The sequence below is a fragment of the Naegleria gruberi genome, assembly GCF_000004985.1.
Source record: "Naegleria gruberi genomic scaffold NAEGRscaffold_38, whole genome shotgun sequence".
Classification (NCBI taxonomy): Eukaryota; Heterolobosea; class Eutetramitea; order Acrasida; family Naegleriidae; genus Naegleria; species Naegleria gruberi.
The window spans coordinates 16691-33485 of record NW_003163289.1 but is presented as its reverse complement, the minus strand read 5'-3'; the positions used below and the strand labels follow the sequence as shown (position 1 = coordinate 33485).

At 31.2% G+C, this 16795-nt stretch overlaps 7 protein-coding genes across 7 annotated transcripts; 1 reads left to right on the top strand and 6 right to left on the bottom strand.

Annotated features, from left to right (window-relative positions):
- Window positions 1-43: 43 nt before the first annotated feature.
- Window positions 44-2528, bottom strand: NAEGRDRAFT_50706 (uncharacterized protein; the record flags this gene model as incomplete). The annotated part of the gene is made up of 2 exons (XM_002674638.1): window positions 44-600; window positions 926-2528. 2 exons carry the CDS (start codon window positions 2526-2528, stop codon window positions 44-46), a joined length of 2160 nt encoding a protein of 719 aa, XP_002674684.1.
- A 313-nt stretch (window positions 2529-2841) lies between these two features.
- Window positions 2842-3915, bottom strand: NAEGRDRAFT_70036 (uncharacterized protein; the record flags this gene model as incomplete). The annotated part of the gene is made up of 1 exon (XM_002674637.1): window positions 2842-3915. The coding sequence occupies one exon, from the start codon at window positions 3913-3915 to the stop codon at window positions 2842-2844; it is 1074 nt and encodes a 357-aa protein (XP_002674683.1).
- Window positions 3916-4202: 287 nt separating this feature from the next.
- Window positions 4203-4724, top strand: NAEGRDRAFT_50704 (uncharacterized protein; the record flags this gene model as incomplete). Its single annotated transcript, XM_002674711.1, has 1 exon — window positions 4203-4724. One exon carries the CDS (start codon window positions 4203-4205, stop codon window positions 4722-4724), a length of 522 nt encoding a protein of 173 aa, XP_002674757.1.
- A 31-nt stretch (window positions 4725-4755) lies between these two features.
- On the bottom strand, window positions 4756-7234 carry NAEGRDRAFT_50703 (uncharacterized protein; the record flags this gene model as incomplete). Its single annotated transcript, XM_002674636.1, has 2 exons — window positions 4756-6751; window positions 6828-7234. The coding sequence occupies 2 exons, from the start codon at window positions 7232-7234 to the stop codon at window positions 4756-4758; spliced, it is 2403 nt and encodes an 800-aa protein (XP_002674682.1).
- A 658-nt stretch (window positions 7235-7892) lies between these two features.
- NAEGRDRAFT_50702 (uncharacterized protein) lies at window positions 7893-9067 on the bottom strand (the record flags this gene model as incomplete). Its single annotated transcript, XM_002674635.1, has 2 exons — window positions 7893-8766; window positions 8850-9067. 2 exons carry the CDS (start codon window positions 9065-9067, stop codon window positions 7893-7895), a joined length of 1092 nt encoding a protein of 363 aa, XP_002674681.1.
- A 2548-nt stretch (window positions 9068-11615) lies between these two features.
- On the bottom strand, window positions 11616-13876 carry NAEGRDRAFT_80512 (uncharacterized protein). The gene has a single exon (XM_002674634.1). The coding sequence runs from the start codon at window positions 13802-13804 to the stop codon at window positions 11813-11815; it is 1992 nt and encodes a 663-aa protein (XP_002674680.1). The 5' UTR covers window positions 13805-13876; the 3' UTR covers window positions 11616-11812.
- A 1375-nt stretch (window positions 13877-15251) lies between these two features.
- On the bottom strand, window positions 15252-16721 carry NAEGRDRAFT_70031 (uncharacterized protein; the record flags this gene model as incomplete). Its single annotated transcript, XM_002674633.1, has 2 exons — window positions 15252-15955; window positions 16001-16721. The coding sequence occupies 2 exons, from the start codon at window positions 16719-16721 to the stop codon at window positions 15252-15254; spliced, it is 1425 nt and encodes a 474-aa protein (XP_002674679.1).
- Window positions 16722-16795: the final 74 nt, after the last annotated feature.

The following is a 16795-nucleotide window of genomic DNA, read 5'->3' as shown; positions in this document are numbered from 1 at the left end:
ATTTCATTCAATAAAAAAAAGTAATCTTATGTATATATGTTAATTATGCCAATATAAAATGTTGGCAAGTTGCAGGAGATTCTCCAACATTAACTCTCTTTCCATTCTTTACATAAAATTCATGTTTAACTCTTATAAACTTTGTTGTAAAAGGAGGCCCTCCACGAGGTCCATCACCACTCTTACGTTTACTCCAATAAGCAATTCTAACAACTTTGTCTCCATTATATTCAATAATACTCTTCTCCAATGGATGATAGATAGCAGTTGATGGCTCAGGTTCTTCAACAGGTACAGAACTGAGAAGACTAAACGACATGGTTTTTTCATTCTTGGTTGCTTTAGAAATTTCTTCACTTGTCCACGGTTTATCCAATAGATTATTAATACCATATTCCATCTTTACAAAATCATAGGCAACTTGTTTAACAATATCATCGGTACTTTTCCCATCCTGTGACCACCCATTTCTGTGATCAATAATATGGGAGAGAATTTCATATCGATCGGAAATTGTCTTTCCACCAACTCTAATTTCATTAACAGTGATCATGTCGCCAAAATCATGAACAAAACAAGTGGATAAATCTTTTTCTAGCTCTGGGAATGTTGGCCCATAGTTTCTTAAACGTCCTAACATTTTTTTCTGATGAATTTTCAATGATATGTTTTGATTAGTTCTAAAGTTCACACATTGTTCCTCCTCATTCTCCTTTTCAATAATAAATATTGATTGCACAAATATCAAGTTTTGCATTACTGAACTTTCGTAAGATTAAATCATCTCTAGAAATAAAAACTGAAATAGTTTTTCCCACATTAAATGTTGCTGAAAGTAGTACAATATTGTCCTCTTGATAGGATTCACCCCTTTCTTCATGTGCAGTGTTGTTGAAAAAAACACTTGGAGCCAAATATGAAATACCTGACAATTCTCCCTCTGCCTGTTGTAAATAAAAGAGTGGGCAACAATTTGACTGATTGACCACAACTTGTTCATTACAGACCTGGAATGGATTCACTGGTTCTGGTTCTGTAAATGTATCGTCATTAGTTTCAAATATAATAACATCATCAGATTCGAAAGAATAATTTTCAAAGTAGAGAAATTCACCTTGACCTGAAGTGAAATCTCCAAAGCAATATAATAGTCCACTCTTTGGGAATAAGCGGCATGAAATGAAGGTGGAGAATTTTGTAAAGTCAACCACCCCTATCAATGAATAATTACTTCCCAATTTCTTAAATTCAGAAATAGCATCTCTAGGAATGTAAATCTCAGAATCATCATGTGATGAGGGATTTTTTGTAAGATTCGTATAATTTAGCAAACCTGTTGTAACTCCTATTTGAAGTTGTTTTTTGGAATTATTATATTCCTCTATTGAAGAGCTGACTTGGAAATGCTTGTTAAAAAATTCTCTTGATTTCATTTCGTCCAAGTCTCTGATAAATGTTAAATGTCTTCGTACGAGAGTGAAATACAGAGATTTCCAATCATTCTTTTCATAAAAGTAATTAATCACTTGCTGACTGAAATGAAGAGGTATTTGATTTCTTCCTCTACCCAAAATAGTTTCCAATTCTTCAACAGTAAAGGAAGAATCACAGAATCTGAATAAATCTTCTGAAATCATATTGTTACAAATCAATCGTTTCCAAACATTGCTATCGTTCATGATGAAATAATTCCATTGTTTGCATACCAATCTCATAGCCAAAAGTTCTTCCAAAGAAGAGAGATTTTTTAGTATGATAGTGTAGTGTAAATCAGATGGAATTAGAGTAAAATTATATTCTCCACTACTGGGTTTCTCATTCACTGTAATGGGAGGTAATACTACTTGATTTGTTCCATAAAAATAATTAAAATCAACAATTGGTAAATGACTCATGTGAAATAACACTGTTCTATTCAATTCACCATCTGCTACAACGTTAATTTCAAAACCAGATGGAATAATAAATTCCAATCCCATTCCTCTTAGTGTATTTCCTCCCAGTTCTATCAACTCAGATGTGAAATATTCCAATAATGCCGCCACTCCAACAAAATACAAATTAATGTCTTGATCTTCAATGGGAAAAATTGAAGGATTATATTCAAAATATTTCAATACCATATTTCTTAGCTCCTCATATCTAATAGTAAGTGGTTCCTTATTTGTTTTTGTTAAAAAATCATTAATCGTTGTAATTCCCATTTTTGCCAACTCTCCAATCAAGTACTTGCTAACAATTGTATTGAAATAATTTGAAAGTGAGTAAACTTTCTTTCGTGATTCACTATCTAATTTAATTCTCTTCTCCTCTCGTTCATATTCTTCATTTTCTTCACCTTCTCTAACCTGTGTCATGTCATCAAACAATTCCACATTTGTATCTTCAAACAAATGATTTGGATAGCAAACTTTCCTATCAAACTCTTCAATTCTATCAAAGCAAAATTTCTCCAATATTTTAACTTGTTCCACATATTCATCTCTGACTCGGAACAACATGGGACTCTTCAATACAAATCTCCACATGATGATCAATAAATAGTGCCCTAATTTTCTTGCAGCTTCAATTGTTAAGTGTAATCCTGGCTGAATTTCTTGAGTGAATTTATGAAATTTAAATATATCAACATGTTGATCAGCACTACCCTCATCGGCCGATGCATTGATAGAAGTTGTGTGAGGGAAACAGTGAGTAAATACTTCAGACATTTTTTTTTTGTCAAGTTCACAATTTTAACCTTATTTACTATGGAACTTTGCAAAGTTTAAAAATTACAAAAAAATATTGATTCAACAATTGAGAGATTACAAACTGATTTAATAATGAATGAACAATAATTTATTCATTTTCTAATTTTTGTAATTGTTTTAACAATTCTTCTTTTTGCAATTCGTGATAACACATTTGCTTTGTATGGTACAATATTTGGTTTTGAATATGATCTATTAAACCTTTCTTATAAACAGCCATTTTTAAACTATCCTTTTCACTTGATGAGTTTTCAAGTTCTTCAGCAGACGAAACTGATTTACTTGGAGTTTGAGCAGACGAAACTGGAATAGTTGGAACTGAAACAATACATCTCTGAAGTAAATTATAAGTTGATTGTAAATCTGCAACAGTTGAAAATATTAATCCAATAAATTGAATCTTTTCACTTCTCTTATCAACATATTTAACAACCAAATAAGAAGAACTAATTTCCTTATTTGAATCATCATTAACACTCTTCAATATTTGAAATTGAACATTTTCATTCAATTTTAAGAATAAATATAAATCGAAACCTTTCTTTTTTTGAGATTCTTTCCAAAGTGCCATTTCAGTTGGTATTTCAACTTCACTTGTCAATGCTTGTTTTCTCTCAGATGAATATAAACTCAAAAGTGAAGAATTTGAAACAACTCTCCATCCATTATTTGATGGTTTAATAACTGTTACTTCAACTGTTAAAATTGTTCTGACTTGATCTTGATTTTTTGATTCTTCTTCTTCTTCATCTTGATCATCATCTGAATCTTTATCCAAATTAACTAATCTACTTTGTGATCTAGGTCTTGGTTTTGAATTATTGATTAGATTAGAATTAATTGTAGAACGTTTTGGTGAAGAAAGTTCTTCTTCAATTTCTTGTGTTAAATTCTTTACTTCTGAAGCATCTAACTTGGGTATTGTGGTGATTCTACGATTAGTTTCACTTGTTGGTGTTGCAGCTGTGGTGGTTGTATTTGTTGTGGTAGAGGTTGACGTGGACGAATTACTATTCGAAACTGTCGGTGTTATTGTTGTGGAAGAAGAAACTGGTGTTTTAGATGTTGGTGAGGTAACGGATGATGGTGTTGTTCTACTTGGAGTTGTTGCTTGTTTATTAGCAAAAACAAAGTTTGGATTGCTGTAGGGATTGAAATTCATTTTTTTTTGATTTAGACTTTTGGTGGTTGTCATTCATCATATTTACGAAAGGCAAGTGACGTTCGAAGAGATGGAGTTCTATTTGGCTTTGAATGAAGTGATCCGTGTGTGAATCTCTTTAAAAATTTCTATTAAATTGTTAAACAATTTACAAAAGTTAATGGTCAATGTATTATTGCAGAGTGGCTTTGAAAGTGGCGCCAAAAAAATTACGGCAAAACAAATTTAAAAACAATTCAGTTGAAAAAAATAACCCATCCATCAACTTACTCCCTTAAATAATAGGAATGAACAAACAACGAATGATGTCTCAATCCTCTGATATCTACAGGATGGATAGGAAAAAGATTGTTCAAGAAGCCAAATCATCGGATATGGGTGATCATTTTCTTGAGGCTAATATGAATCCGGTTGGTCCAGAGTTGGGCAAGTCGGATTTGAATGCTAGCAAGTTTGGCTCTGGGTTCAGAAGGAAACAACAAACAATTATTCAACAGGATAAAGAGAGAAAGGAGAATGAACAAATGTTGGAGCAAAGAAGGGAGAATAGAAGAGAATTGAGAAAAAACTTTTTAGAACAAACAAAATTCCAAACAAGAGTAAACATTATTACTGGAGAGAATTTGCCTGAAGAATCATCAAAGACCTCGAAACGAGTTTATGATCACCATAATAGAGATGAAATTACTAAACCTTTAGCAGAGAAGAGAAATGCTCAAAAAGAGCAGCGAATTGCCAACGATGGACTAATCAAAAAGAAGGAATATTCAGTTAAGGATTATTTTCAATCCTATTCTTCATACGAGTGAATCAATTACATTTTAGTATTATACAAGTTTATTAATTCAGGTTGATTGCTGGTATATCAGTATCACTTCGCTTGGAGAAGGCAGTAGCAATCTTTTGTCTGGTTGCTAGAGAAAGCTGAGGTGGTGATCCTAAACGAGCAATAACTTTTCTCAGTTGATCATATTTATCAGCCAGTTCTTCTGCACTCTCATTATTGAGATCAAAGTAGGAGAATGGTGCTGTGGTTCCTTTCTTTTTAGATTCTTGTAATAATGGGAATAAAATAGAATCATTATCATAGAAAAGTACATGAATATTGTAGAGAGACCACAATAATCTATCATTATTTTCCTCACTTTCAGTTCCGTCAGTACTCTTACGAAGTGTGAAACCACTCTTATTAACATCGCAAACATCATCAAGGAAACTTCTCAAAATTGATTTTTGTTCTCTCAAGAATTCATTGGCAGGAACCATAAAAGCTTCCTTCTTTTCACTGAATTCTGTTTCATTGGCAAGTTGTTGTAAAATTTTAGAAACCAACATTAAAGTACGTTGAGCATTCTTCTGAGGAATTGTTTGTACAAGTTGGAACAAATGAGGAGCAGTGATACAAGGTGTAATAAATCGAAGGAATAATAGTGAAGTTGCTGCAATAGTACCCATACTAGCACTATCCAATTGATTTGTTTCAGTACTCTCGCTAACAGCAACAACATTTTCATACTTTTTCATTACTTGTTCTCTCAAATGAGAAGTTATTTGTCTAATATCTGGTGGCATATTTGAAACTGAATTCTTGATTAATTGCATGTACTGTCTTGCATAGGCAATAATTTCATTCAAATTTTCTTTTGCCTTTGCATCTGGATCGACTGAACTATCTTCCTTTCTGATAGTATCAGGGGAGCATTCCAAAAATCTATCTTCTTCACAAATCTTTTGAGTGAGTTCTTGAAGAGTCTTTTTAAGATATCCCTGTCCAAAAATCTTCAGATACATTCCAACTAGTTTGGTACTAATGGTGTTAGATCTCAATAATTGAGATATTCTAATGGTCTTTTCCACTTCTAAACGAATGATATATTTCATCACTGAAACATTAAATGCGTCAGATATCGTATTCTTATTATCTCCATAAGTTGTTAAATAAATGAGTGATTTGAAAATCTTATCATCTACATTTAACTTGTTATTGTCAAATAATCCAATAAAAACAGAAGGTGAAGTATTAACCAAAAACTCTTTCAAAGTATCATAAAAATTCAAATTTGTAATCTTCTTCAAGTAGCCCATACTACCACTTTCAGAACTGGTAAAAATACATTTGAGATGAATACGTCCAGCAAATGTGTTGGAATCCTTATTCTTCAAATCAAGCCAAATATCATGTTTAACTTCATCTGCCAATTCTTGACAATTGAAATCAACAACACCAATCAATTCTGCCTTTGAAAGTCTATTTTCATCATAAACTGTTAATTGTAAATTGGAGGAAATATTCTTCACAATGAATGTGAAACGTTCATTCCATTTTGGATTCAATTCCTTCCAAATAACTTCAGTTTTAACTTCTTGTCCTTCAAATTTGAGTACAACAAAACCATCTGAAGTATCATTGGTATTCTTTGCATCCAAATTACATGCTTCGATCACCTCCACAAGAAGTGTTGAAATCTTATTTGGTTCAATAGCATAAATTGCCTTTTCACTATCAGTGGCTGAACTATTCGAATCTAATGAAGTGTTTAACATGTTTGGACCCAAGTTACTGTTATGTGACTGGATCTGGTCATTTGGTGCCATCACTGAAGCTGAACGTCTTCGAATTAAATTGAAATCTTCTGCCCTCAATGAATCATTACGTTTGTGTCCATTTCTCTTTTTAGGTTGTTTATCTTCTGAGCTTGCAGATAAATCATTGGCGCTATTATTATTAGAATTGGAACTTGTACTTGGATTTGATGAAGATTCTCCAGATTTCTTTTGGTTATGCTTTTCCTTCTTTTTACTTTTCAAATACTTTTCAACATCAATACCAGTTGACCTAAAATAAAAGAATAGAATTTCACAAATTTCAATTAATGTTCGATCAGTTCAATTGAAGTAGGGAATAAACTTACTTTTCAATCCAAGGAATCATTGGTTCTAATTCCTTTTCATTAAGCAATCTAAATTCCATAGCAAAGAATAGAAAATGTTTAAATGCAAACAAAAAGTTTGGTTCCATTTTTCTATCTGTCACTTCATTGTAATGATGATGAAAGACGTGAGCATAGACACGAAATATTTTCTTACACATGTCTTTAACTGTTTTACGAAATTCTTTTGGAAAATCTCCACTTGTTGAAAAGATTGATGTGTCATTGAGAAGTGATTCAATCTTGTCAATTGATAATGCAATATATTCAGGTGCTGACACTTCTGTTGCTTTCTTATACTTTTTAGAGCTTGAATCTCTCCATAAATACATATATCCAGGACTAGACATCATTTTAGGACAACTTTCATCAGTACAACATTCTTGCATTTGTCCAAAAATTCCATTAATTTTGTTATACTAATTTTGGAGAATGAGAGAATTTCATTCATTGTGAAAACTTACAAATTCAATCATGTGAAATGAAATCCACTCATTAACAGTTTCTGTTATCATCAAAGTTGAAGAAGAAGAATAATTGATCAATTATATATACATTGTAATATAGTGTTATCATCGACACGATAATTAATAAATTGTCGGATAAATCTTCTTTGAATAATAATATAACAATATAAAAAACATACCAGTTGGTGGTAATTTTACACTTTCTTGTATTAACATATCAGTATAACTGTCCTTGTTTAAAGTTGCTTCCAATTTTTTATGAAGTTCTTGATGATGAGATGATTGAACATTTTTTACAGGTTTAAAAGTTTTGTTCCTATCAAAAGCACTACTATATATTCCGTTATGAATGATCAGTCAGTAATCAATTCAACTCTTCAATAATAAATGATGATTTGTTACGTACAAGATGCTTGGCATTTTTTTGTTTGGTGAGAGGCAAATAATTGTCTCCTGTCAAGTGTCTTGAACGATTGAAAAGTGAAAAATTATTGCTTTGGATTTCATCTAGTTTACAGTAACTTTCAATCTTATGATGGTTTTATTTTGACTAGAGAATTGACTTAGGTGTTGAAATAAATTATTTGGGCACTGACATTACATATTTAAAGTTGACTTTTCTGAGTGGTGTCTTTCCATCTTCTTCATCATCTTCAAATTTCAAACTATAATTCTTAGATGTTTTTGTTGGTACTGAGTCTACAATAGCAGGATAAAATGTTGTAGTATCTGGAAAAACAGCAAACACCTTATCTCCCTTTTTGAAAAGTTTGTGTTGTGACATATCTGTTGGTAACTGTACAATGTGATTCTTATTAAGTTTGTATGTTTTTCTATCAGTTGATGTTGATTCTTCATCATCACTATTATCTTCATCAATAACATCATATCTATTCTTATCTGGATAGTATTTCAATATAGAAGCCAAAATCCAGAATCCGGAATCTCCACTTTCTTCAGTTGCACCACTAATTCTAGCAGCAACTTTAGATTTAACTGGAATACCTTCCTCGAGTTGAAGATATTTGTCTGATGTAATTGGTTGAGATGCTTCAACTTTACGTTCCGAAGAACTTGCTGGTTCTTTGACTGATTTTCCTCCTTTTTTGTTTCTTCCACCTTTTGAACCAGCAGCTGTTCTTGCTTTTGTTGTTTGTTTTTCAGAATCTGATGTATTTTGTGCATTAGAGCTACTTGCTTGTGAGTTGATCGTTTCTTCATCTTCATCTACTTGCATTGGATCTTTTACAGGAACGCTTGAAGAGCTGCTTGGTGAACTTACAACACTTGCTGGTACACTTGTTTCTGATGAAGGTACTGTTGGTGGTGTTGTTTGTACTTGTGTTTCTGTTTGTAGCTGTTGTTGTTGTGCCAAACTATTAGTTTCCTCTTTTTGTCTTTCTTCGGCTTTTTCTACAAGCTGAGAAAGATTAGCTAAAATTGCAATGATCAAACTAGTTTCAATTATTAGTAAATTGCAAAGATTGCAAATACTTACTCTTGTTCTCTTTTAGAATTTTCGAAAAACTCTGCATACAATTGTCTCAATTCTTCATTAATTTCCAACTCTTCTTCTCCGTGTCGTATTTTTCTATGCTTTTCATTGATCTTGAGTTGAAGTTCGTTCAGCCTTTTTCTTGTTTGTTTAAACGTAGTCATGTCATTAACAATGCCCTTGTTTAATCGGACTGATTTAGTGTATGGATGAGTTAATTCAGCATGGTGATTTTGCGAAGATGATTTTGGAATTTTCATTGTGTATCGCAAGTAGTAATTGATTATAAATTATTGTGCAGAATGTATGATTAAATAATGCACCAATTAATATAGGTTACAGGTAAAATATATACAAAGATGATGATGGGTAATGTGTTGATGATGGATTATACCACAGATTCAACAAGGGAGGAGTTTTGTTATGGAGTTAATTTTTTTGAGAGTTATGTCGAGCCCAAAGTTGGTTATCGCAATGAGCACAACAAATATTATTGATGAGAACGAATCACGAGATGAACATGTCGGTAGTTATTGAATAATAGTGGTCATATGTTGTAATAATATGATGGTGTTATAAATTGTCAAGAGTTTCGTTCCGATCATCATCAACGTTGAACCATCACGTGATGATTTAAAAAAAATTAAAAATTAAAATGATCCGATAAAATTAATTCATCCAAAAACATCACATTAAATAATTAATTAATATTAATACACATATTCACATGTTCCAACCAATATTTAATACAAAACAACAATCAAATTCATTAACTCACAACAAAAAACACCTACCATTCTTAATAATACTATTCCTACTACTGTTGCTCTTCTTCATTTTTTCAATTTCCAAAAAAAAAACTTGAGCGCGGGAAATTTTTTTCTTATCAGCCTAGAATCGATCGTCGCTTGCTGATGAAAAGAAAAAGTTAAAATTTTGTTCTAGTGAGTGGAAATGAATGTTGGATATCATATGTGATTCATAGACCCAAAATAATGCAAATATTGGTTCTTTCCGTTATGGGTGTCGACACTTGGTATTTCAAATGTCTCAATTTAAAAAAAAAGAGTGTTGACATTTTACCACGCTAATGACATTGTCGAGTGAATCTTCTTTTCCCTCTCTTTCGGGATATTTACAGCAGAAAGCAGGCTTTTTTGGTCGTTGGAAAAAGTTTGTATTATATAATACTCTATATTAATAATCGATTCGAACATTGTATACGAAACAGATTTTGGTTTGTGCTTTCAGATGGAATTCTATACAAATTCAAAACTAAAGAAAGTGTTCAACCTATGGAAGAGTTTGATTTATGCGGAAGAAGAAATTCACATAAATTTTCATCATCATTTAATTCATCTTCGAGTAGTTTAGGTGAAATTTCGAATAATTCATCTTCATCATCTTCTCTATCCAGTAATCATCAACAACAGCAACCAGCAAGAGTATTACACAATGGAAAACACGTCTGTGGAAAAGATTTTTCCATAGCTCTATTTCAAGAAGGAAGTGAAACTCTAATTTTACTAGCAGAAGATCAACAATTACATTCTCAATGGATGAATGCTTTAAATTTATCACTTCCAAAAGCATTACGTATCTCACCAAGTCAGAGTATTTTAAATGATTCGAATCATCATATAACCAATTCAGGTTCAAATTCTTCATTGAGTGGAATGATTGGTGGAGCAACGAGTGGTGGTAATGCAATTGGACATAGTGTATTGGGTAGTAGTGGAAGTGGAAGTGGTTTTGGATTGGATTCTTCATTAGAACAATCAATTCCAATTAAACAATCAAGAATGGAATCAATGCTGCATGTTTTAGAGGCAGTTTTGGATCCAACTGTTATTTCAGATGAGAAGGGTGTCATTGTTGGATTTAACAAATCAGCTGAGGAATTATTTGGATGGAGAAGAGATGAAATTTTATCTAAAAATGTTTCAATTTTAATGCCGTCAATGTATGCCAGATTTCATGATGGTTATTTAGAAAGATTTAAAAAGAATAATGATAAGAGATTAATTGGTAAACCTAGAAGAATGTTGGCTAAACATAAACAAGGTCATAATTTTCCAATTGAATTATCGTTGGGAGAGATTCCATCAGATGAAGGATCCAATGATAATTTGGCATTTGTTGCTGTATTTAGACCTTCCTATGAAGATAATATAATGAAAAGTACTAGTGCAAGTAGTATTGGTAGTGATTTATCAGAAAATTCATCAGATACTAGTCCAATCTCTCAAAATTCTGAATCAAGAGATGAATTTTCAGTAAGGAGCAGAGGAAGTAATCCAAGTATTTCATCCTATTCATTGGATCACGATATTGAAAAATCCATTCACACCAATAGAGAAAAATTAGATCAGAGATTGACTGGATTTTTAAAATCAATGAAAGGAGTGATTGATAATGAATATGGAGTTTTGGAAAAAAAGTTTATAGTTCTTCAACAAAAAGTCAATGTTTTAGAGCAGGAAAATGAACGTTTATTCCAACAAACTGAAAAACAACATGAACATATCAAATTATTAGAAGAAGAACTTGGAGTTTTACAAAAAGCAAGTGACAAGTTTAGTCTAGTTCAATTACTGAAAAATGAATCAACATTTAAAATATTTGTGGAATATTGTGCAAGGAATGATACACAAGATTTGTGCATGTTCTACAAGGAGGCAGAAGATTACAAAAACAAATATTCACATATTGAAGGTGTTGTGAGTAGCATGGAAGAGGAAGCAAAGAATATTTACGAAAAATATTTATCAGATACATCTGGAAAGAATGTTAATATACCCTATGATTCAAAGAGTCATGTCAAATATCATTTATTAACACCAGCATCTGACATGTTTGATTTGGCTTTAAATGATACTTTAGCTCAATTGAAAGAGTTATCTTTTGAAAAGTTTTGTGAAAGCGGTGCTGGAAAAGCAACACTTCAACAATTATTATTGTAATAAAATAGATTTTTTGTAAAACCTGAGGTAAGTTTGAATAAGTTAGTGTTTTCTTTTGGGTGTTCTTGCTAGTGTTATAAATTTTTGTAATATCTTGTCCTTGATTTTTTCATCCACTTTAGAATAATTTTCTTCGTCTGCAAACAGCCTTTTAGCATTAATAAATCCAAATTCAATAATCTTTTGGTTAAGCAGATCATTTTCAATAGAAGAAAATTGTTGAACAATTTCAAAATAATTATTCTCATTAAGGACTATTTTTTCTACACATGCATCTGCCAATTTTTGCATTCCATAAAAAGTTGCACATTTAAAAATTCTTGTATCAAGTTCTATATTGCCACTAATAGAATAACAATATTTCAAAATAATTTCGTGAGCGTTTTCATCAAATTCTTCTGTAGTCACTTCATAGTCATTATTATTAATATCCTGGAAATTATTGCTGAATAATGATTCAAAATAGGTACTATGACTTGAAAGTATGGTCTTGTGGCAATGATATTTAGTATTGTTAATTTTGATTCTAATGTCACTTGTCTTTTCGTCATTGAATAGACTTTCAATGGAAGATATTTTCCTTGAAATTGGTGAATGTTGAATAATTATGGGAGAAGGTTGACCGTTATGAACCTTATTAAACTTTCCAGAAATTAATAGGATATTTTGTTGAATAATTTCATGATTGACCAATTCTGAAGAAGTAAATTTCATCAAATCAGCAATTTTCTCAATAGTAAATTCAAACATTTCTTGCATTAATTTTGAATTGTTTTTCATCTTGCTCACTTTTTCAAGAGTCTCAATACATGACTGATTATTAATTGAGGCCATAAACTTGTTAATTAAATATCTTTTCAATTTCATGAAATTGTTTCCTTCAATTTTACCCAATATATCAAGAATATCAATCAAATCATATTTATCGAACCATTGATCTTCCTCTTGATAAATAATTGAATTAATCAAATGTTGAATAATGTATTCTTGATTCTTATTCAATGATTTAATAACTATTTCATCATTAAATAGAAAATCATGAAAATGAGGAGCATATACATCTAATAAATATCTACAACAAACCAAACTGGTATTATCAATTTCATCTCTTTCATATTTCTTCAATAGGGACATTCTTACAATTTTGAAAATACTACTACCTGTTTGAATATGATAATAAATATCACCATTCGAATCCACATTCAAAAGCCAGAGAGTATCTTTGGATTTGGTTAAAGTAACTATTGAGTTATCTAGAGAATTCATTCTAACTATTCTCATCTCATTAAATCCTTCATCTACAAAGTAAACAAAGTCACTATTTGGATCCTTGATCATGTCTACAATATTTCTTAGCTTGTTTTGACTTTGGGTAACCAAAGACTCTTCGTCAAAATCACTTTTCAATAAAATTGTTATTCTCTTTGTTATTGGATCTAGCTTGCAATATTGTATGTATGACTTCACAAAGTACAATCTTTGATCATTAATGTCCCAATCAAGCGAGGTTATTTCATCTTTAGTACTGAACAGAATGTGCTGATTTTTTGTTGAAAGGTCTAAACCAACAATTCTATTTTTCTCTGCCAAATAGAGAATATTATTCTTTGGATCTAGTGTAAAATTATAAATTTGGTTTTGAGCTTTAGCAATTGTGGAAATTATTTGTGTTTTTGAATCAATTTTACGAATATATGCACCACCAAACACATAAATATCCAAAGTTATGGGATGAATCACAAGACCATAAGAGTATCTATAAAAGGATGCATCAATTGCCAATCCTCCATCTCCATTATTTTCATTTTCTGCTGAATCATAAATCTTTTTTGTACTACCTGCAATTGTGCTAATCACTTGCGTTGATGAATCAATTTTTCTAATTCTGCCACTGTCAGGAAATAGGATATCATCGGTGATGGGATGGAAGTAGAGGAAGAAAATTTCTTCCTCCAATTCCGCATTGATGGCTAAACCACCATCACCCTCACTGCCAATTCCATTACCTGCAATATGAACATTAATTTCCTCCATCACACTGTTGTACGAATTTTGTCCCGGGATAGCCGCGTGCAAAGGCTTGTGTGTGGATAAGGCTAGCCTTTGAGTTATTTTTTTTGTAAAATTTTTTTTCAAACAATAAATGGAAATTCATTTACAAAAGATGGAGTTGAACAGATACTGGTAGAATAATGATTGTTCAATTTAATGTTTATTGTAATTAGAAATTGTAAAGATTCGAATAAAAAAAATGGGACAATTAATATTTAAACCACTATTTCCATCCTATTCGGAAATGATCAAAGCAAAAGAAGGCGAAACGGAACAATTTAAAAGTGAAATATCATTCAATGGTAATAGAAAATCCAGACTAATCCTTTTCGGAACTACTTCACATCCACTACTTGATATTCTAAAGGAAGAATCAATTTCCATCCAATCAAAAAAAGGACGAATCCATATAATGACACAAGTAATAGAACATTTCGTTTCGGAATATAGTGGTGATTGTTCTAATTATTTATTAAATGTTGTGGAGAGAAGATTGGATCAATTGAGTAGAATGAAAATTTATGGATCAATTGATTTTGAAATGGAATTAATGTTATTATCTAATCAAATACGGAAAGATATTAAATTATTAAATGTGAATCGAGTTTTAAAGAAATTAGAAAGGAAATTAGCAGTGGAAGAAATGCAAAGTTCAGATTTTCACTTTTCAAAATATTTCAATTCAAAGGAATATGTTCTAGTTTATCATGACAAAATATTGGATCATTTTGATGCAGAATTAAAGAGTCTGAGAAATAGTGAAATATATATCATGAGTATTTCATTGAAAAGTGAACGATATAATTTAATACTGGTGATGGCTTTGAGTGAATTGGTAATACTGATCGGTTTAAATTATTCCACTAGAGTGGTTATTCTATTTACTGATGTGGAGCTAGTTTTAAAGCATTCAATGAGTGGAGAATTTTCCATTGAGGAACACTCAGCAATTCGCCCTGAACTTAGTGAGTTATATGAGTGGAATGGATTTAGAGAAAGGATTTCTTATATTGTTTCGAGAGTAGAAGAAATGTGTTTAGAAGAGAGGAACAAGCAATACTTTACAAAATTTGAATACCACTTGTTGAGTGGAAATGTTAGTAATAGTTCAGTTATGAATGCAATTATTGAAAATTTGGACAAATCAACGAGTTCAGAACTTGAAATATTTATTAGTTCAAATTTGTTAAAATCCAATTTTGTAAATAGAAAAATATCGTTGAGGAGTTTCTCAGATATTGTAATTCAGTTGGAATAATTATTAATTATGTGTTGGATCAAAAAATCACAAAAGAAATTGGATGCGAGAAGGAGAATCAAAACTACCTTTTCAATTCCAAAGTTATCAAATGAATCTACTAATAACGATCTCTTTTTGTAATCACTAAATAAGTATCATTTAGTTGTTTCTCAATTCATTTGGATAAATCTATTCACTTGTTGTAATTATATTAATATCAATAAAAGGATGTCTACTATTATCGACATATGAAAACATAATCTCCTGTTCCTCATAGGTATTAAATAGGTAGTATCTGAAAGGATAAATTGCTCTATTCAATCCTACATTCACGTAGAATACCTGTTCTTCATAATCACTACTAATAGTTGGGCAAAATGTTTTAAATTCTTTCGACCAAAAATCCTTATTCCAACAAGATACACCAACAGCAGTTCTACATACAACACCGTTTCGTGTGAATACAATATCTCCAGAGTCTAAACTCCACGATACACCAATGGTATCGCCAATCTTTGCTCTTCCTGCATAATTCTTTTCAGTATTCTCAGGTTGATTAAGATAAATTCTTCCACAATCAGTGTGATAACCAATTGAATTTTGATACCATCCAGTCATTCCATCTTCATATCTAAATTCTGATAATCCAACTCCTACCTCAGTAACTGCTTCATCACCATACTTTGAAGTAAACTTCGAATCCAATATTGTAATTTCAAAATAAAAGTAATATCCCTTATATTTGGTTGTCTTGCTGTGTGAAATGTTATAGTGTTGATTCTGTCTCAATTCAGAAGGTTTAACTTGTAAACATAAATATGGATGTAATTGAATAACTACTCTATGATTATAATAATAGGATATTGGTTGAGATCCTGGTAGTTTTTCAATTCCTATTAATGATGTTTAGTTTTATGAATAATATTTGAAATACTTACTAAAGACAGATGGTAAATTTTCCAAATATTCATGTGATTGAGTCTCTTGATTCGAAACAATCATTTCATTTTCTCTTTTTTGATTTTTTTCAATTTTTGCATGTTTATATTCCAATGATGTAGCTGATTTCCATCCAAATTTCATTCTATTAATATCCTTAATCAAATGAATCATTGGACAAAGGAGTGTCTGTTTCTCCCTTCCTGTATCCTTCATTATTGATTGTACATATTCTTCCACTTCGTTATTAACCATTTCATAATTCTCTTGATTAAACATGTATTCTTGTAGGAGATAGGATGGTAAATTTTCTGAAGTTAATTCTACTCTGGTTGGATTCTCTTGTTCATTCAAAATTAATCGGAGTGGAAAACCCAATTGTGTAGTCTTCTTTTGAAATAAAGCCAAACTGCCAAGTCTAAATCTAAAATAATCCGAAAGACAATCTTCATTTTGAATAATGTTATTAGGTACAGATTCAATTAATTGAACATTTTTACGTATTCTACTTGTTGAAGATCTAACAAATTCTCCTCCTTCTACAAGTTCCTCTTCATCGACCATGTAATGAATTTCCTCATCTACTGGTTGTTGATTTTCTTCATCATTGATGTAAACAATTCCAAATTCTTCTTCTTCCTCATTGTGACTTGAAGCGTTGCTTGTATTATCATCACCATTGTCATCACCACCTGCAAGTAATCTTCGGACAGGAATCATTTTTTGATTTTTTTTTAAAATTGATTTAAAAACTTGATGGAAAACCTAAAATGACAGGAAACCAACGCTTCAAC